This window comes from Puma concolor, chromosome E1, assembly GCF_028749965.1.
Source record: "Puma concolor isolate L17-30 chromosome E1, mPumCon1.1.hap2, whole genome shotgun sequence".
NCBI classification, from domain to species: domain Eukaryota; kingdom Metazoa; phylum Chordata; class Mammalia; order Carnivora; family Felidae; genus Puma; species Puma concolor.
In genome coordinates this window covers 21511418-21532572 of record NC_141680.1, presented here as the reverse complement: position 1 = coordinate 21532572, position 21155 = coordinate 21511418, and the positions used below count along the sequence as shown (strand labels likewise).

At 48.9% G+C, this 21155-nt stretch overlaps 1 protein-coding gene across 5 annotated transcripts in view; it reads right to left on the bottom strand.

Moving 5' to 3' along the window:
* Positions 1 to 6500: 6500 nt before the first annotated feature.
* Positions 6501 to 21155, bottom strand: part of SPACA3 (sperm acrosome associated 3) — a 37539-nt gene continuing 22884 nt past the window's right edge. For 3 of the 5 annotated variants that reach the window (XM_086686610.1, XM_086686609.1, XM_086686607.1), the window contains 4 exons: positions 10416 to 10690; positions 9430 to 9588; positions 8934 to 9012; positions 6501 to 6676 (listed from right to left, as the gene is read on the bottom strand). In XM_086686610.1, coding sequence (XP_086542736.1) covers positions 6610 to 6676; positions 8934 to 9012; positions 9430 to 9588; positions 10416 to 10602 — 492 coding nt within the window. In that variant the 5' untranslated portion in view covers positions 10603 to 10690 and the 3' untranslated portion in view covers positions 6501 to 6609. Of the gene's footprint in view, positions 6677 to 8933; positions 9013 to 9429; positions 9589 to 10415; positions 10691 to 14031; positions 14248 to 21155 lie in introns of those variants that run through there. The other 2 variants (XM_086686611.1, XM_086686608.1) reach the window with 2 other exon arrangements.

Below are 21155 nucleotides of genomic sequence, written 5' to 3'. Positions count from 1 at the left end.
ATGATGCCTGGTTTTCAGGGTAATTATGAGGCTTCAATGGGCTAAGGAAAACACTTTTCTATCTTTTCTTCTTTTCTGTTTTCTTCTTGTCAAACATGGAATCTTAATCTTGTTTGGATTCAAAATAAAATGAAAGCTATGAGCTCTCTCCCCAGGGGAAAAAAAATGCACATGGTCACTGAGATATATAAGTTTTATTATAGGAGGGTTATGGACCCCCGGAGCCCATCTGCGACCCCCTAGGGATGCCCTGAGGCTAGGCAAAGATTCCCTGGTCCAGAAAGAGCCAACCTTTCCTTCTCAAAAGCGCCACAGCACCACAAAGAGCAACCAACACTTCTCCTAAAATGACATAATGGCTGTCATTTTTCAATTTACAGGAGGGAAAAAGAAAAGATAGGTAGGATTTTATCAATTTCAAGTTTCTCCCCCCGTAATTTTTTTTAAACCTTTGGCACCTGCTGCAGCTTGTGTGCTAATGAGTTCCCACAGATGGCAAAATGAATGAGCGAGCAGAAAATGAATATGAACAGAGAACCTTGAGATGTGATTTCATAAAATTATTTTATGCATGCGATGATTTTGAGGACTGAGGAGACCTGCATACATAGAAAGCAGCTGCAGCTTGCTTTGCAAACATCCCTGTGGCCCGGTTCTTAAGGAACGTGACCACTGGCCCCACCGTACACATGCAGGAAATGCATGCCTTGTGTTCTCTGGGGGCTATTGAGCCCCAGACACACACGACTGTTGACATCTCATTCATTTCCGAGCAGGGGGGTAATGTTGTTTTTTTCTTTAAAAAACAAAATAACAATGGGGGGCCTGGGGGGCCCAGTCGGTTAAGAGACTGACTTCAGCTCAGGTCACGATCTTGCGGTCTGTGAGTTTGAGCCCCACGTAGGGCTCTGTGCTGACAGCTCAGAGCCTGGAGCCTGCTTTGGATTCTATGTCTCCCTCTCTCTCTCTCTCTCTCTCTGGCCCTCCCCCAATCTCTCTCTCTCTCAAAAATAAATAGACATTAAAAAAATTTTTTTAACTTGAAAACAACCACAACTAATAATAATAATAATAATAATAATAAATAAACAGCCCCTGATAATGCCTGTGAGTGATGCATTGGGATGGGGAATTTGAATGTCTTCTCTCCTTGAAGCTGCTCTCCACGCCATGCCTCTGAAGGAAGTGGCTCATGTGGCTAACTTATCACCATCATGGGCCATTTGTCTTTAGAAGAATTCAGACTTTGTGGTGTCCTTTCAAAAGGAAGTATATCCAAGTTAAAATAAGCCCAAGACAGGCAGCTCTCCCTGCCCTTGGGTCCTGTCCCCATGCTTTAATAAAATCACCTTTTTGCATCAAAAAGAAAAAAAAAGGGCCAAGACAAAGCGATTGGTGGGCACCAAAGCATACCCAACTCAACCAGTCTTGGAGGAAGTCAAGGAACAGTTGGAAGAAGATATCCTACCTCCAGGCAGGGTCTCTGTCCAGAATCCCTCACCCCATGGACATTTTCTGTGTGCCCACTATGTGCCAGGCACTGTGGGTTCATATACCAAGAAGACACAGCTTCGGGGGCTCAGGATCCAGTTGGGCAGAGGCGGGCCACAGATGTGCATGCAAGAATCTGAGCGGTGAGAGAGCTACAGCCAAGGTGCACAAGGCACAGTGTACCCCGTGTGTCTGCAGGGCTGAGGTGGTGCAGGTTTTGGCTAAAGCCTTGCCTGACAGGCAAATGCCAGAGCACAGGCTTAGAGGCAGAGAAGAACCTGGGGGATCTGGGAAAGACAGACCCCTGATGAATGGAAGTGGGCTAGTTTCTCCACTGCCCTCCCTCCACTGTGCTTTCCCAACCCCAGGAGTCCCGCCAGCTAGAGTCCATGGGCTGGTCAGCTGTGGGGACCTGACATGCCGAGGACAAAGCACAGCCTTTGAGGTCCAATGGCTCCATCTGAATCCCAGCTCCACCAACTGCATTACCATGGCCAAACTCTAGAACTTCTCTGGAACTCAGTTTCCTCCTAAAAATCTCTACTTCTTAAGCATGCTGTAAGGGTAATGAGATGAACTAGGGAAAGAACCAGTGTGGTGCCTGACACATGATGAAGCCCCGCCCTTCTTACCTGCCAACTCATGGACAGTGGCTTCTACTGAAGCATCAGGAAGCATTCTGGGCACATTGTAGAAGAGAGGCTTGTGCTCAGTTTGTAATGCTGGCCATAGGCAGGAAGTGGTCACACATATGCCCCCCCATAGGAGGTGTTCAGTAAGGGCTGGACCCCGTCTGACCAGGCCAGCTTCCCACTCTAGAAGCTTCAGGCCAGTGCCTGGAGTGGAAAGAAAATAGGTGTACCCAGCTGAGATGGCGAGTCTCCCAGACAGAGCACAGGAACCCAGCTCAAGAAGAGAGCTTGGCAGAATCCCCCCTCAGCTGCCAGGAGTCTCTGCCTGCTTCAGATGTACCTCCAGGTAGAGAAGAGATAGCACCTCAGGGAGCCAATCATCTTCTGGAGCATTCATCCCACTCAGCACAGAAGATCTAGAAAATCCCACGTCCCATTAGTCTCCTGGAGCCACACTAGTCAAGGATGAGCTGACTTGGACTAAAAAAAGGGAAAATAACGTACTTTCTCCCTGCTTTCTGTAGAAATCTCTGCCAGACCTTGTCCAGACCATTCTCCTTCTCCTTCTGCTTCCCCATCCCACAGTCTCCCATCTTCTCCTCCTCTGTCTTAGCAAACTGTTGCGGACATGGCGCAGGCTTCCCAGGTATGCCCCAGATCCCAAGATAGGCAGGACATATGCTTACCATTCCTCCCCAGGTGGACCCCCAGAGCCCAGGGAAACCAAACAAGGGGCCACTATTTCTTAACGCACCCCCCCCTCCACCCGCTGTGCCAGGCCCTGTACTAGGTGCCACACTGCTCTATATTATGCAATCGACACAGTATTGCAAGGTGGCCTTTATCAGCTCTTCTGGCCCCTGAGGAACACTGAGGCTCAGAGAGGTGGAGTGACTTTCCCAGGGTCAGGCAGCGAGGATAAAAGAGGGGGCAGGGGGAACACTGTGCCAGCTCTTCCCAAATCATGCTGAACTCTGTCTATAAGACATAGCCAAGGGGGAAGTAAGTGGCATTTGGATGAAAAGTGGCCAGGGTGGTCCCCCTGAGAGGTAGAAAGTCTCCCCAAGGGGGCTCAGGAGGGGCAGCAGGTCCATCTTGAAGGATGTCTAGGGCCTGACACATAGCTGGTACTTAATACCATTGCATGAATTGCTGCTCTCTTGAAAGGTATCAGGGCTCATTCATTCACTGATTCAGCAAACATTAGCTGACCGCCTACCATTCATTCTTTCATGCATCAGTCATGCATTCAACAGGTTCATTCATGCACTGAGAACCCACTATGTGCCAGCCACTATTCCAAGTGCTGGAAATAGAAGGAACAGACCCATCTCCTGCCCTCATGGTGTTTACAATCTAGTATAAGGAGATTGAAAAAGGATGTATGTAAATTCACACGTGCATGAAATCATCTCAGACAGTAATACACGCTACGGAGGTAAGACAGTGACAGGAGGGAAGAGGAGTTTCCTTCAGCTACAGGGGTCAGAGAAGTCAATCTGAGGAAGTGAGATGGAGGCAAGAGCTGGTGGAAGAGAAAGGAATAGCCATGCAAAGATCTGAGGAAACGGCATTTCAGGAAGACAAAGGGCAGGTGTGAAAGCCCTTCTTTGAAAACAAGCCTATTGCCTCAAAGGACAGCATTGATCAGCTGGAGTGTAATGATGGGGAAGAGTGGCAGGGGCTGGTGACAGATATGAAGCAGCATGCTACACCCAGGGATGCCAGGGATGCAAACCAGCCACAGCAAATTTTCTGAACAATTAAGAGATGATGTATAGGTGTTGGCTGAGCCGGCCTCGTGAAAGATCTTGTGTACCAAGCCGAGGAACTTGGTCTTTAACCTGAAGGTGAGAAAAGTCATTGTGGCCAGAATGCAAGGGAGTAACAGGGTGGAAAGCTCACTGGAAGGGAGGAGGCGGGATGGCAAGGGACATCCTCACAAGGCCAAATTGCAGTCGTCCTAGGAAAAAAGTGCCAAGGGCTTGAGTTTAAAATGGTGGTATCTGAGATGGAAAGAAGGGACAGTTTTCAGATATATTAAAAAGGTAAAAGAGGGGCGTCTGGGTGGCTCAGTAGGTTAAGTGTCTGACTCTTGATTTCGGCTCAGGTCATGATCTCATGGTTCGTGAGTTCGAGCCCTGTATTGGGCTCTGTGCTGAGAGCTCGGAGTCTAGAGCTGCCTTGGATTCTGTCTCCCTCTCTCTCTGCCCCTCCTCCCCCTCAAAAAAGTAAAATAAAATAAATTTAAATTTAAATTTAAATAAAAAGGTGAGACAGACTGTTCATCATTCCATAATGAACAATGGAATGTGGGGCGAGAATGTGATGTGGAAGCAGGGAGATGCCAGGACATAGCCTGGTTACTGTCCTCAACCTGAGCACATCACTTAGAAATTGAAACTTCCAGGTTAAATATAGACCATTTACCCCTCATGCACAGATGAGGGCTCTCTCCCGGATTCTTCTCTTCCATCACTACCTGCTCCTGGTCCACCACCAGGCCTCCAGGATCCTTTGTCCAAGCCTGACCGCTTCCCAGTCCCATTTTTAGGGGCCCCAAGGCCATCACACCAGCCTAGAGCCTCCAAGTCCTTTTAACAACTCTTGCATCTATCCGAGGGCCTCACTACCCACTCCAGAGTGAATGGCACTCAGTGGAGCAATCAACTGATTGCAAGCAGCAGAAACATAAAGTGAAGTTGAAATAGACTGTATGAATCATCCAGAGATAATGGGCCAAGGGTCTCCAGCCAGGTGAGCAAGAGAGCGGACTTCAGGTGACCCAGAACAACCACCTCTCTGCAAAGTACAATGACCTAAGAGCACACATGGAATCATATTGACCTGGGTACAAATTTATCTCTCCTGTCTCCTTATCTGTAGAATGGGGATAACAAGGAGATCCCCATCATAATAATTGCTCTAGGGTCTAGATTCAGTGATGCGTGGCACATGGTAGGCACAGTGTTGCTTTGATACTAAAAAGAGAGCAGTATCTCCCTAAGACTTAATGACAATGTATCCGTTCATCATTGATCCCCCAGACCCCCAACTCCCAGCAAGGACTTTCTCCTTCACCACTGTCCACTTGCGTGAGTAACCCTCAAGCTTTAGCATCACCTTGACTTGGAGTCAAAAGCTCCCCTGGGGAGGTGGGACACGAGGCAGGGCCAACTATACTCTGGTGATGCGAGCAACCCAACACGAGGCCAGCAGCAGACAGGAGACTGGCCTGCCTCACCAACTGTGGAACTCAGACACCCTCTGCTGTTTGCTGACCAGTGGATTTGGAGATGGCAGGTTGGTAGGGAGGGGCGGTCAACATCCCAGTCATCGCTTCTCCCTGGGAGACGCCAACCGTGCAGAGAACTGCAGGGTTCTCTGAGTCCTTTCCAGAAGAATCTACAGTCTCAACTCAGGGCTTAAACTCTCAGACATCACCTCAGATACTTCTCTTGCCACCACATCCACAGTGATCCTGAGACTCTGCCCACCTTCCTCCTTCAGACACATCCATCCTGAGGACTCTGAGCTCGAGGTGAGTGGGAGACAGCGCCGCCTCCTTCAGAGCTTCCCACATATTGAGGAAAGCAGAGAAGTATGGTGTGCTGCCTGAAAGCCATCCACACCCTCCACCCAATCCTCCAGCCTCCCGGCAAGGGTCAGCAGGACCAGGGGTAACTTCCTTACCCAGGCTGGGGTGGCCACCAGCACTTGAAGCTCTTGCCACTAGAGGACACTGGAGAGCAGGGTGAGAACCTAGCTGAAGCCCAGGGTGGTGGTCTCCACTCACCACCCACCACCCCTCCTTGGCTTCTGCCAGTGTGTTAACAGTCACCAACTGGAGGGCCAGGGCACTGTGGCCACACCTGTGACCAGAGTCACAGAAAATAAATGTCCCAAGGACCCTCCCAGATAAGCCAGGGGTACACCACACCAGACCCGGGTAAGGTTACCAGATAAAATATAAGACACCCAGCTAAGTTTGAGTTTCAGGTACATAACACATAGTTTTTTAATATAAGTGCATTCCATGCAATATTGGAGACACGCATGTTGTAAAATATATTTGTTGTGTATCCAAAATTCAAATTTAACTCAAGCATCGTGTTTTGGTTATCGTTTTTTGCTTAGCTAAATCTGGCAAACCTAGATCCAGGTAGAGGGTCTAGGAAACTCTACCAGGCGTGGGCAAGGGAGGCACTGACCCCCTCCTCCGCCCCCCAACCAGGCCTCCAGAAATGGAAGCAAGACTTCCATGGTAGGCTTTCTGGAGCCCACCTGCAGCCCAGCCCGGCTGGACGGTGAAGAAACCCTGAGATGCTCTGGCTCTGACATGCCATCAGGAAACACAGCGATAGCAGAGAACCACACTTGGGTTAAACCACTCTTTATTGGTTGGCTTGTCTTCCCAAGCCTGCATCAGAGACCACACCACATCTCCCAGCCTGCTGTGCGTGGCCCGGTCCATCCACAGAGGATCCTACAAGTCACAGCCATCCACCCAGTCCTTGAGGTCCTTGCCCTGGCAGTGACGCCTCCAGGCCTCCCTGAGGGTGAGGGATGGGGAAGAGGAGAGACCAAATCAGCTGCAGCCTTTAGTCCCTGCTCAGAGAAGAACAGGAAGGAGGTGTGGGCTCTAAACCAGAAGTGAGGTAAGGAAAAGGGCTAGAAAGGGAAAAAGGGACAAGTAAACCCCATTAACTAACAAAGAAGGGGTAAAAAGGGAAGACAATGGCCCTTAAAAAGTCATCTGTCTAGGCTCCTTATTTTACCAATAGAGATACAAGGTAATTTGTTCAAGTTCACCCGGAAGGCAGGGGCAAAGGCCTGGACTCCTGGCGTCCAGAGCCCTAGTCCAGTGCTCTTTTCTTACACCATGCTCCTTCTGCTGACAGTAATGCCACCTTACAAGCGTACAGCCCTTTACAGTCTACATAACACTGTCCTATCCCTCACTCATTTGTCTGCACTCCCCCACCCTTGGCAGCCCTACAACATAGATTAAGCAGGTATCATGTTCCCTATACTCCAGATCAAACACTGAGACTCAGAGGCAAATTACTTGCCCAAGATCCGTAGCTAGTAAATGACAGAACTATAGCCACAGCCACGTCTCTTTGGCTACCGGTTCTGGTCTTTCAATTGTTGGTAACTATAGTTTACGGGCTCTTTCAGGACCATTACCTTGCTCCTGCCTCACATTAGCATCTTGAGGAAGAAAGATAAACAAGATCCTGGGGTGCTGCAGTCAGTCCCAAGTTGTCAGGGTTCCAAGCTTTGGTAACTCCACGATGTCAATGTCAAAGAGCCCAATGACCAATTGTGCCCCTAAAGGGCCTCTATAGATCCATCAATGAAGTGTGGTCACCTGGCTTGTTTGTCTCTCCCATTAGACTGTGAGACCCTCGAAGACAAAGACTTGGCTCTCAGCCTCTCTGAAGCCCAGCACCCAGCACAGAACCTGGCACTCTCAGTACGTGCAGGTGAAAGAAATAAACCGTCTTTCTACTTTCTGGAACCACAGCCTGTTATTAGCCTCAGCCACATCTCAGGGGTGATACCTGACATCAATTTACTCCCAGTGCATAAAAGAGCTGTTCTTTCCTTTAACCCAAAAGGACCCATGTCATCCATCCCAGGGTGGGGTATCCAAGGCCTCAAACCCTTAGACTCCTGCCGAGCCTGCACTCACCCTTCCTAACCTTATAGCTGTGTGTTATGTCCTGCCGATCCTGCCCCACTCCAGATTCTGGTTCTGGAATGTCAACTGTTCCCAGGCCAACACATCTCCAAAGCTGTAGCCATTGTCAAGGCACACCCTGAACCTTCTTTAGATTCACAGTCATTTCTACCTTGTCCTCTCCCTCACTGCCATATATCATCTGTCCCCATGCCTCCTCCACAGCCCTCCTAGCCAACCCCCCTCCTGTCCATCACCCCTGCAACTGTCCTAGTGCAGACCCTGGATCTCTCACCTGGACTCCTGCAAAGGCTTCCCCCACCATCCCCCTACTTCTAGTCTCTCTCCCTTCCCTCCACTCCTGGGCTGACATTCACTGCCTCCCAGACTGCTTTACCTGCCTTGTGACAGTCACATCTGTCTGTAGTTCCGAGGCTGCGGCCACCTAGTGTATTTCACCCTCCCCACATTCCGCCCCTGCTGGTCTCTCATCCAGAAACGTGGGGAAAGGGAGGTTGGAGACTAAGCAGTGAGACCCCCATCAGAGAAGGCTGTAGGGCCACTGCCTCAGACGCCGCTCTGCGAACCAAAGATCTAGTCCAGTGCCCCATGAGATGCTCCTCCAACTCCCTTGCCTGTGAGGATGGTGGCTGCAAAGGCCATCTTGTGGGAAACAGGCAGGAAAAGAGAAAGTTGACAGGATGAGGCTCTGGGGCGCCCACCCATGCTTCAAGCAAGGAATTGCTTCCTTGATCCGTCATGCATCTTGGGCTTTTCTACCAAAGTTAGTTTAGATGAAGATGCCACAGTTAAAGAAGCAAACAGACGGACAAGGTTGGCTAGACCCGGGTCTGGCGGACCTGTAGGCAGGCACCCTAACATAGGCACATTTTGGGAGAGCCAGGCTTGTCTCCATGAGCTGTAGTGAATTCCTCACCCTTCCTGACACTCAGCGAGTTGTCTGTAAATAGCGATCTCTATGGTCGAAAGTCACGTGCAAAGTAGATTGTGAAGCCAGGGAACGGTGGCCAAGACAAAGTGAACACTCAGAAAAGAAACTTCCCTCTTGCTGTCCACTAGTCCTGGCCACATCACCCAGGGGGGTTCCAGACCACGTCACTTACCAGCTGGCCAGCCCCTGGGGCTGTTGAGCTATTTTCATGGCACAGATGACAGTGTCCTTAAGGTTAGGATTCAGCAAGTCTGGGGTGGGAGGCAGAGAAACATGATGAGGGAACAGGGGACAGAGCTAGACATCCACACTCTGTTTCTCTCTCTCTTACACACACATACACACACACACACACACACACACACACACACACGCCTTCCACAATCCTAAATGCAATCCTGTCTCTCAATCCCTGTCACTGTATCACTCCCCTCCCCACATTCCTATATCTCTCAGAACAGTCTCCCATCTGGGACCCCAAATCAGATTCATGGAGGACCCATGCTCATCACTTGCCCCATCCCACTCTCCTTGAGAGGCCCAGAGGGTCTCCCACTCAGATTCCCACTCAGAGATAAAGGCAAGGGGAGCAAACCACCCCAGGAAAGAAGCAAAGGCAGGTGCAGAGGCCTGGCCCCAGGCAGCCCCAAGCTCAGGCCCGACCCTACCGGAGCAGTACATCTGGCACCAGTTGGGGACATCTGTGCTGAGATTTTTGCACCACTTCCGGCTGTTGATCTGGAAGATGCCATTGTTGGTGCTCCCATCGGCTTCATGGTCCACAGCAGCTGTATTGAAGCCACTTGTGAAGTAAGCAAGACAGACCCCTGCATAGGGTAGAGACGCGGGCCTGAGGGTCAGATGACTGAGGCCAGCACAGACCAGGACACTCACGGTGCTGACGCCACACAGTAGCTCCTCTGAGCCTCAGCTCCTGCTTCAAGGTGGTCAGGGCTGCCGGACTCCCACCTACTTTGCAAATGACTCCATCAAGGCTCAGGGGAGCAAGTGACTCACTCAAGGTCACCACAGCTACCAAAGAGCAAGAGTCGAGACTGTTCCCTCAGGCCTCCTGACTCCTAGAGCAGCCTCCCTGCTACCTTACCACTCAGCACACAGTGGGGCCCAAGAAATCTTTGTGGGCTAAATGAACAAGAGCCAGATCTTTAGAGGCAAGACGAGGAAGACACAGCTGAGCTAGCAAGGAGGCAGGCAATAGAAAAAAAAAAAAAACAAGATGAGTCCAGATGTGGCTGGACTTCACAGCTTCCCAAAAATCTACCAGCAGCTTGAAAAGTTTGGTTTTACTGGTTTGCTCAGTCTACCCTGAAAGTCATTGGGACTATCCTATCCTCTTGGTGGCCATTATGATTAGGGTACTAAGCTATTCTGTTCCCTTGGCAGGTGACCTTAGCAGCAGGGGTAGAGGATGAAGGAGAATGCTGACCGGGCTGCTTGTGGCCTGCCTCTAATGTATCGAACTTGTGCTGAGTGTCACCTACCCATCATAGAACATTTGATGTCCAAAGGAGAGCTGAAGCTCAGAAAACTGCCAAGGCCACACTCCCTGAGTGAGAGCAGGGAGGGAGGCTAGGAGGAAGGGGAGGCACCTGGGGGGAGTCTGGGGCAGCCTGGAAGGGAGAGGGGTTCTCACAGTCAGCCATGCTGTATCCCCGGTATCCCTCCATGCCGAAATCCTGGAGGGCTCTGGCCAGCTCACAGCGACTGTAGACCTTGGCCTGGCCGGAGGTGAGCAGGCAGCTGAGCAGAGTGGCAAAGGCCAGCAGCATGATGCCCGGCGGGCACAGTTGCCTTCTGGGGGCCCAGCTCCTGGCTTCCATGCACAGCCCCTGCCACGCTGGCTCACAGCTGGGTTTTGAGATGGCAGACAGCTCAACAGCCCTGGCTGTCCAGTCACAGAAGGTTACCCTTTGGAAGAAAAAGAAAACCAGGGCCTGAGCATACCTGGGGAAAGGGGCAGAAGGCTCCAACATTGCAAATCAGCTCCCTTGCGGCCCTGACGAAGCATCAGCCACGCCTCTGAGATTCGAGATCCAGGAGAGGGTTCCCTAAGGCCATCTCCTCTCCATCTTGCTCTATCCTTTCACCAGCAGCTGAGAGGGGAGGCCACATGGGGAAGAACATGAGCCTATTTGGAGCTCCATACCACCTGCCAGGCATGATCGAATCCCAAAGCCCTGTGTTACACAACTAGGAAGGGGCAAAATTTGGAATGAGACCAAAGTTTACAGGACTCCAGAGCTCCATGAGTTATGGCCATGAGCACGTGTTTCCGGAGGGCAAGGGCCCAGCAATGTCATCACAGTGTAAGTCAGTCCCTAAAACCTGGCCATCAGAGGAAGTCTTTCCTAGTGCTGAGCCTAGACTGAAATAAAGTCCCCCATACAACACTGCCACCCAGCAGCCCTCCCAATGGGGCAACCCTTTCACATACACATGGCCCCGAGGTGGTATTGAAACTCTCCTGCGTGCCCACCACCCTTTCTAAACCATCACCTTGCAAAAGCCTCTTTCCTTTGAAGCTCTGACCTCGGTTCCTTTGGCTTGCCTCTCAGCTCTGGCTCTGTTGGCCAGACCTCGATATCATGGAGGACATTCGTCCCTGGTTATGACCTCCACTCTGTCTCAGCCACCCACTCCCATGGCCTTGCCATCCCTGCATCTTACCCCCTCCCCTCCTCCGGCAACCCTCCATTCCAGTGTCTCCTTGACTCCAACCCCTGACACATCTTCCCACCTCTCCTGTGACCTCTATCCCACCACACCTTCTGTCCACCTTCAGAGATAGACACACAAACCTCCACACACCTCACAAAAGGGTGTCCCTGAAAACCCCTGACCTCCAACCCCAATGGGCCTTCAAGCCATTGAGGGTAACAAGTGGATTAAGGGTGGGGCTTCTCAGTGAGCCCTGAGTTTGAACCCCACCTCCTCACTGCTCAACATCTCTGACTTTGGACACTTCCCAAGCCTCATTTTCTTCAGCTATGCGACGAGCAAGTGAATAATACCTGCCTTGTAAGATTGTTGAAAGAATGAATGAGAAGAGAAAGGCACGGGGAGAACTTAGCTCTTTGTACTAAAAATAGGTTAGTTATTTCTATTATGGAGTATTTCTGGCACCAGCACTAATGCTTGTCCTTGGCCAGCTTTCTCTCTCCCATTTCCCTCAAAGAGTATTCAAGACGCTCATGGCTGTCCGCAAGCCTCCTCCCCTCCCTGACCCACCCCCAAGCTCCCAGAAGACCTCACCTCCTGCCTCACTGAGGCAGCAGTGGCCTCATCCCGCTCACCTCCACCCCTCTAGCCTGACCATGCGTCGCCCCAGCGCTTGTCAAGGTCTGTCGCATCTGCGAACTCCAGATTTCACCCTTTCCTGCCTCTCAACCTTGCCCCATGGATCACCTCTCCTCTCTTGGGGTCCTCGGCACCTCCTCCTACCGCCTCTCCTTCCTCTGATGCATGGATGCGCTTGGGTCTCATCATTATCTATACTGACTGGTCTCTTTCCCTCTCTTCTCATGGAAACGTCTATGGGAAAAATTACCCCTTTCTCACCTCCCCTTGTGCTTTCAGCGCCATGACGGTTAGCTTCAGCACCACCACCACTCGCCTGAAACTGTTCTGCCCAGTTCAATGGGCCTTGTCACTTCTTGTCCCACGGGGGCCCTCAGCAGCCCCTCTCAGTGCTGACCAATTCACCCGTGGCCTCTCTTCCTTCTCTTGGCTTCCATGATGCCCCCTCTCCTGGGTCCCCTGCTTCTTCTCAGGCTATTTCTTCTGATTCCCCTTTGTGGACTCCACTCTGCCTACGTCTTAAGTGCTGGCATGCTCGTCAGCCTTTTTCCCTCCTCTCTTTCACGTCAGGATACCCTGTGGACAGCCCCACTGTGAACTGCCACCCGCGGCTGATGACGTCATATTCCGTCTTCCCCAGAACGGTAGACGTCCTGTGCAGCTGCCTCCTGGACATCTCCACTTGGATATCCCACAGTCACCTCAGACTAAGCATGTCCAAAACAGAACTGATGTCCCCACTAAAATCTGCTTCCTTTAAGTCTTCATTTCTGGGTTTCAAACATTCTTGGCTTTAAACACATTTATCCAAACTAGAAATATGGATGGCATTCTTCACTCCTTCTGTCACTACCCCCCTTCACCCTTCCCTAACCATAGATCCCAAAGTGCCACTGATTGTACCCTCCCTCCAAGAGTTCAGACCACCATCACGGCATGCTGGTGGGCTCCTTACATCTAGTCCTGACTCTTCTTCCGAACTGTTCTACACACATTTGCCACCATGAGTTGTTGTTTTTTTTTTTTTAAACAAAAAGCCTGGCCACCTGACACCCTGCGTTGGCTCCCTTCATCATTGCTCCTAGGCATGGTCCACAAGGCCCTTGGTGACCCAGCCATGTGGACCTCTTTTCGCTCACACAGTGAGTTCCTGTAATGCCATACCGTTCGCTCATGGTGATCCCACTGTCTGAAGCAGTAGCCCTCTCCTTCCTTTCCATGGCTAACTCTTACTATACTTGAAGGGTCACACCAGAGCTGAGTTCTCCAACACCCCCACACTCCTCGAGCACCCTGTGCCTCTGCTGTCCCTCTGTCACACTGGACTGTAATATGCATGAGTCTTTCCCACCATGAAGTGAACTTCCAAAGAACAATGGCCATCTTGTTTCTCTTCACATCCTAAGCGTCAAGCAGAGCTGCTGGTTTGGAGTGGCGGCTTAAGCTGAAGTATCCTGAGGTCCTGACCCCAACAGCCTGAACCCTCCCCAGCAAAGTTGGAGGCGGGGAGGTCAGGAGTCAGGGGAACCTCACTGAGTTCTCCAAACCTGACAGACACTGAGCTGGGCCTTTCCTGGATGTTTTCTAACTTAATCTCATCTAATCTTCTCAACAACTCGAGAGGCGTAGGAGTAATATCCCCCTTTATGGATGAAGAAACCAAGTTGACTGCTACATGGAGATTGTTTTTGACTTTTTGTAGCCAAGAGATTTAAAACTAATTTCATCTTGAGGGTTTCACGGCAGGTCAAGGTGTACAAGGAGTGAGGTCTGATAATTCAGAGACCAGACACCCGCCAGCAAGGTCTCTCTCTCTCTCAGCTGGGTGCTCTCCCAGCCCAGGACTAACCCCCCTCCATTTCTGACCACGACCTTTCTTTTTCCATGCCCCTCTCTGACCAGGCCAGCCAGGGACTGGTTAACAGCTGCAGAAAGAGGGGAAGGGGGCTCACTGATCAGGTGTCGTCCCCACCAGAGCTGACACAGCAGCGACAGTGGCGGCAGCAGCAGTGACCCAACACCCTGCTTCAGCTCAGGACACCACCATGATAGTGCTAGTGCCCCAGGCACCCAGCTTTAAGAGAATGATGCGGGAGGGCAGGCTCCAGACTGACGTAGAGCCTTCTGGAACCTCCCAGTTCTGTGACCTCATCTTCTAGAACCATCTTCGCCCACTGAGCTTCAACTGGCCCCCTGAACCCCTCAATTTCGGGACTGGGAACATGTTAGGAGTAGCTAGGCCCAACCCTTCTTGGCCATCTACACACACACACACACACACACACACACACACCACAATATGTTGAAGGATGACTCCTCAGCTCCCGACAGGACCCTTCAGGTGGTTGCCCAGGGACGACAATGGCAGGTGCACACCGCCCCCTCAGGCAGCCTCCCTCACCATCAAACTGCTCGCACTGGCAAAAAGTTCTTCCTTAGTGCTGAGCCACAGAAGGCCTGCCTTCTGCATCTGAATGATGACAGTTCAGTGTGGACAAGCCTAGGACAAAGGTGATGCCGCGGACCCTAAAGCTTGAGGGACAAAGACGTGAAGTGGAAGGACACGTGACACCTGTGTCTGTGCCCCACAGGGAAGTCTTTTTCTGTGATCAGTTCATTTCACTTGTTAATTCAAGATAGTTAACATGCAGTGTAGTCTTGGCTTCAGGAGTAGAACCCAGTGATTCATCTCTTACATATGACACCCAGTGCTCATCCTCACAAGTGCCCATCACCCCTTTAACCCCTCCCCCCATGCCTCCAACAACCGTCAATTTGTTCTCTGGCTGAATAGCACACCATTGTGTGCATATACTACATCTTCTCTAACCATTCCTCTGTGGAGGAACATTTAGGTTTTTCCACATCTCAGCTGTTGTGAATAACGCTGCAGTGAACACGAGAGTGCTAATATCTTTTTGAGATCCCGATTGCAATTATTTCAGAAAAATACCCGGAAGTGGGACTTCTAAACCATACGGTCATTTCATTTTTACTGTCTTCCACTGTGGCCGCACCGTCTTGCATTCCCACCAACAGCGTAGGAAGGTTCCAATTTCTCTACATCTTCACCAACGCTTTGTGGTCCTTTGTTTTTAGATAAGAGGCATCCTGATAAATATGAGGTGATATCTCCCTTGCGGTTTTGATTTGCATTTCTTGAATGATTAATGACATTAAACGTTTTGTGTTTTTGTTTTTGTTTTTGTTTCACATATACCTGTTGACCATTCGCATGTCTTCTTTGGAGAAAGGTCTTTTTGGCATCAGTATTTCTTTAAAAAAATTTTTTCTTAATGTTTATTTTTGAGAAAGAGAGAGATACACACAGAGTGTGAGTGGGGAAGGGGTAGAGAGGGAGACACAGAATCTGAAGCAGGCACCAGGCTCTGAGCACTCTGCACAGAGACTAACGTGGGGCTCAAACTCATGAACCTCGAGATCATGACCTGAGCCGAAGTCGGACACTTAACCAACTGAGCTACCCAGGTGCCCCATGGCATCAGTATTTCTTAAAGGCTCCCCAGATGACTCCAGTGTGCAGCCAGGCTTGAGCCTTCAGAGCTCTGGACTTGAGCTAAGTACACCCAAGTTCAATGTCTTGCTCTGCCCCTTACTGGCTATTTAGCCTGCCCTGCCCACTAGAACCACAGCACTCAATCTCCCCAAGCCTCATTATGCTCCTCTGTAAAATGGAAATAATCCTTTCGTAATGCATGAAGATGCCTACCACTTAGTTCAGTACATTTTAGCTCTTGCTTTTATTGTCTGGCCCTTGGTGGTGATTCTGTCTGGTTGAGATTTGGGGTTTTTACTGCATTGGCCTGCTTTTACTATTTTATCGCTTCTTTTTATTGAGTAATCTTTCAGCTTATTTTATTTTATTGTATGTTTTGTTATTTCCCACTTGACTTTCACTTTTAACTGGTGAATAAGAAACAGCAGCTCAAAAGGAACAGTTATGAGGGCAGATAAGGTCCCAGTTGGGGGTCAGTGGGTCTTTATTTCTCCACTGAGCTCTGCGGGAGACTTTCCTGTTGCCCCAAAGGCAGCTCAGATTCTTGACCACATCCTAATAGAGACCCTCCACTGACTCCTTGCAGGTTTAAGTTCCCCAGAAGCAGCTCTTACATTCCTGGTTCTCAGCCCCCGGCAGCACATTAGAGAAAATGCTGATGCCTAGGACCCATCCCAGGCTAATCACATCAAAATCTCTGGGGTGGGGCTCAGGCATCAGTATTTTTTTTTTAATGTTTCCAGGAGATCCCCAAATGCTACCGGGGCTGAGAACCACTGTCCTAACCAGACTTTTTATAGATCCTTAAATATGTGATAATGCTTTGCATCCATGTCATATATGCTATGCTTCATGTTATTCCCTCTGTCAAACACATCTTTTCTATCCAACTCCCTGTTGGCTTCTAGTCCTTTAAACATTACTGAAGCTGGGCTTCCTCCTCTGGCCCACTTGGGCTGAGCTGGGAGTCCCTGGTACCCTTGCACAGCATCTGACGCTAATATGTCATCTTGCCTCCATCACATGACATCAGTACCTTCTTCATTGCTCCCGGCAGACTGGGAGATGCCTCACGAGTCCCCTATGTCTATTTTCCCATTGTGAACAACAAGATTTTTTAGGGGTGCCCGGTGGCTCAGTTGGTTAAGCGTCTGACTTCGGCTCAGGTCATGATCTCGCGGTTCGTGAGTTTGAGCCTCCCGTCGGGCTCTGTGCTGACAGCTCAGGGCCTGGAGCCTGCTTCAGATTCTCGGTCTGCCTCTCTCTTTGCTATTCCCCTGGCTCATGCTCTGTCTCTCTCTTCCTCTCTCTCTCTCTCTTTTGTCAAAAATAAATAAATACTAAAAAACTTTTTTTAAAAGAACAAGATTTTTTGTGTTTTTTTTATTTTTTAAAATTTATTTGTTGTTTAATTTACATCCAAGTTAGTTAGCATATGGTGCAACAATGATTTCAGGAGTAGATTCCTTAATGCCCCTTACCTATGTAGCCCATCTCCCCTCCCACACCCCCTCCAGTAACTCTCTGTTTGTTCTCCATATTTAAGAGTCTTTTATGTTTTGTCCCCCTCCCTGTTTTTATATTATTTTTGCTTCCCTTCCCTTATATATATCTGTTTTGTATCTTAAATTCCTCATATGAGTGAAGTCATATGACATTTGTCTTTCTCTTACTAATTTCACTTAGCATAATACCCTCCAGTTCCATCCACGCCGTTGCCAATGGCAAGATTTCATTCTTTTGGGTTATACCACATCTCCTTTATCCATTCATCCATTGGTGGACATTTGGGCTCTTTCCATACTTTGGTTATTGTCGACAGTGCTGCTATAAACATTGGGGTGCGTGTGTCCCTTCGAAACAGCACATCTGTGTCCTTTGGATAAATACCTACTAGTGCAATTGCTGGATCACAGGGTAGTTCTATTTTTAATTTTTTGAGGAACCTCCATACTGTTTTCCAGAGTGGCTGCACCAGTTTGCATTCCCACCAACAATGCAAAAGAGATCCTCTTTCTCCGCATCCTCACCAACATCTGTTGTTGCCTGAGTGGTTAATGTGAGCCATTCTGACAGGTGTGAGGTGGTATCTCATTGTGGTTTTGATTTGTATTTCCCTGATGATGAATGACGTCGAGCATTTTTTCATGTGTCTGAAGAACAAGATTTTTTAAATTCTAGGTAAAGAAATGAAGAAATGTAAATCACCTAGTCAATTGATTCAGAAACCTTTTAGCCCAGGGTACTCTCTCAGGAGAGCACTGAAACTGGTCCCAAAAGAGTGTGCCAGGGACACTGTGGACATGGAAAAAACAAGTCCTCCTCTGGCCACACATAGGGAGAAGCTGGAGCCCCTAGGGAAAGACCTGTTCACTTGGTCCATCCAAACCTAGCACATCAAAAACAGATCTCCGTAAGTGATGTTTCTGTTTTTTTCACCACCGATCACAGTACATAGTGTAATTGCAAGATACGGTTATCAGGAGTTCTTAGGCATATAAAGTCACCAACCCTACACTAACTAGTCTCACACCAGCATATTCTTTTAGTTTTGTGTCTCCTTTATTCTGTCTTCCTTCGTATAATGGTTAATTTTATGTGTCTACTTAACTGGGGCACAGGGTGCCCAGATATTTGGTCAAATATTATCTGTGTATCTGTGAGGGTGTTTCTGGATGAGACTAACATTTTTTTTCATTGCAATATATTTGACATGTAACATTGTATACGGTTAAAGTGCACAACCTGTTAATTTCATACATTTATACATTGTCACATGATTGCCATGGTGGTAATAATTAGCCACCGTGATACATAATTATTTATTTCTAGTGATTGGAATAATGGAGTTCCAATCTCCTGGCAAGTTTGAGTATTATAATACAATATTATTGTCCATATTCACTATACTGCGCATTAGAAGAAATTAACATTTATTTATTTTCTTTTTTTTAAAACATAATCTATTGCCAAATCGGTTTCCATACAACACCCAGTGGAAATTAACATTTAAATCAGATAAATGTAGTAAAGGAGATTGTCCTCCCTAATGTGGGTGGGCCTCATCCTATCAGTGGAAGACCTGAATAGAACAAAAGGATTGAATCTCCCTGCATAAGAGGTAACCCCCCTGCCTGCGTTCAAACAGATATCAGCCTTTTTCCTGCCTATGGAATCAAACTGAAATATCAGCTCTTCCTGTGCCTCAAGCCTGCCAGCCTTTGGACCGGAACTACATCATTGCTTCTCTTGGGTCTTCAGCTTACCAACTCACCCCACAGATCCTGGGACTTGCTTGCCTCCATAATTGCATAAGCCTTATCATAATTTTTTAAAGGTGTGTGTGTGTGTGTGTGTGTGCGGTCACCATTGTAACCAAACATTTTTACGGATATGTAGATATAGATATATACATCCTACTAGTTCTGTTCCTCTGGGGAACCCTGACTGATTCCCCTTCTTGTGTGAGGTTTGTAGAAAATCACGTAACAGTTGTCAGGTTCCTCAGTTAACGTTATTCCCTCCCTTGCCCTGGTGCCACTACTGCTGACCTCCTGCCCACCCCTTTTACGGTTCGTGGCTTCTACAGCACAGGGCAGCTGGCTGAGAGCAGCAGACCTCGGCTGGGGTTCTGATATTACAAAACTTACTAGCCCTGTGACCTCGGCAGGGTACTTAGCCTCACTGCCCCTCAACATCTTCACCTATAAAGTCAAAAGAACGGCCACTCGCGGGGCTGAGAGGATTAATGATATAACATGCAAAGCATCTTATACAGGACCTGGCACCAAGCAGACTCAATGAAAAGGTGGTTTCTAATGATTAGTATTTTGGGGAGAGGAAACCGAGTAACCGTTCTTTTGGGAAGTGCACCTGAATTGTCAAAATGAGCTCCGAGTAAAGGCACCGAGTGATGCTGCAAAGTAAAAGCAGGAAGCTTGTTTTAACCGATCAGAGGCCTTTTCCTCATCCAAGTCTGTGCTGTGCTGGCCCTCGCTGAAGTCACAAGATCTCTGGATGAGCAGGGAATTACTCTACTAACATTCATCTTCTGGGACTTACATCGCAGCGATTTGATCTCAGGGAAACCAACACCGCCCAAAGGAAAAGGGAAGACATCCGTCTTCACAGCAGTGCTTGTTCATTCCTGCCACACTCTCCCTCCTCATCCTGATGGCCCCCAGAGGTCAAAAATGGGTCTCCATCTCGGTTCCTGCCACTCTGGCCGGTGCTCAGCCTGACTTCTCTGGGACTGCGATGATGTCCTAATGGTCTCTCTACGTGACCTTTAGGACTTTACCTTTAGGACTCTCTACGAGACCTTTGGTGACTCAGTGCAGCAGCCAGATGGTCCTCGGCGGTCTGACCTCTCTCTCCACTTCTCTAGCCTCAGCTCCCTGCACAGCCCGCCCCCACCCCCAGCCTGTGGGCTTCCACAGGCTTCCACCAACTCTTCCCCAAACTCATCGGCCAAAAATCTCTCCCCCTGGGCACCAGAGAGTTCCATTTCATCCTTCAAAACCGGTCTTGCATTGCGACTTTTGCAGGAAGTGCTAACCCAACACACTCTACCTCCTGAACCCTGCAATTTGTTTTCCTGCCCCAGCACCTTTTCTCTCTTTATCATAGAACCACCACATTACATTGTAATTGACAGTGTGCTTGACGGTAGCCCTGTCTGCCAGCTCTTCCAGAATGAGGAGTATGTTCTGTTTATCTCTGTATTTCCTTAACTATTAATGGCTGAGGCACCCAGAAGGCACCAAATAGCAGTTAGGGGAGTACATTTAAAAACACACTGGTTGGGGAGGGAGAGAAATGGATGAGACTATAAAGATGTTGTGTTCTCTCTCTTGATTGGGATGGTGGGTACACAAATGTACGCATTATAAAGTGACATAAGACAGGGTGCAAAGTGGCTCACTTGGTTGAGCGACAGACTTCAGAGCAGGTCATGATCTCGCGCTTTGTGGGTTCGAGCCCTGCGTCCGGCTCTGTGCCGACAGCTCGGAGCCTGGAGCTGCTTCAGATTCTGTGTCTCCCTCTCTCTCTGCCCCTACCCCACTCGTGCTCTGTGTCTGTCTCTCAAAAATGAATAAACGTTAAAAAGTATTTTTGAATAAAGTGACATAGGATGACACATGCACATTGTGGCAAAGTGGATGTCCCGATTTTGATAGTATACTATAGTTATAGAGGATGTAACCATGGGGGGAAACTGAATGAAGGGTATAAGGGATCTCTCTCTACTATTTCTGCAACTTTCAGTGAGTCTCTAATTATTTGATAATAAAAAGTGTTTTCAAAAGGAAAAATGCACAGGCTAGTTTTACTGGTTCTGACCAAGCTAGTAAAATAATGGGAAATAAAGAGGCAATCAACTCTGGAATTTTTCACAAAGTCTAATTTAAGATTACTTAAAACCGACTAGCTAGAGGGTGAATGTTAGAAGCATAACCCAAGTGTGCTTCAATATCTGGCTTATCTAGAAATCGCACCAAGTTTCTGCTCTAAAGGCCTTCCAACCAGTGCCTAAGTGGTTAGAACCCCAAGCAGAAT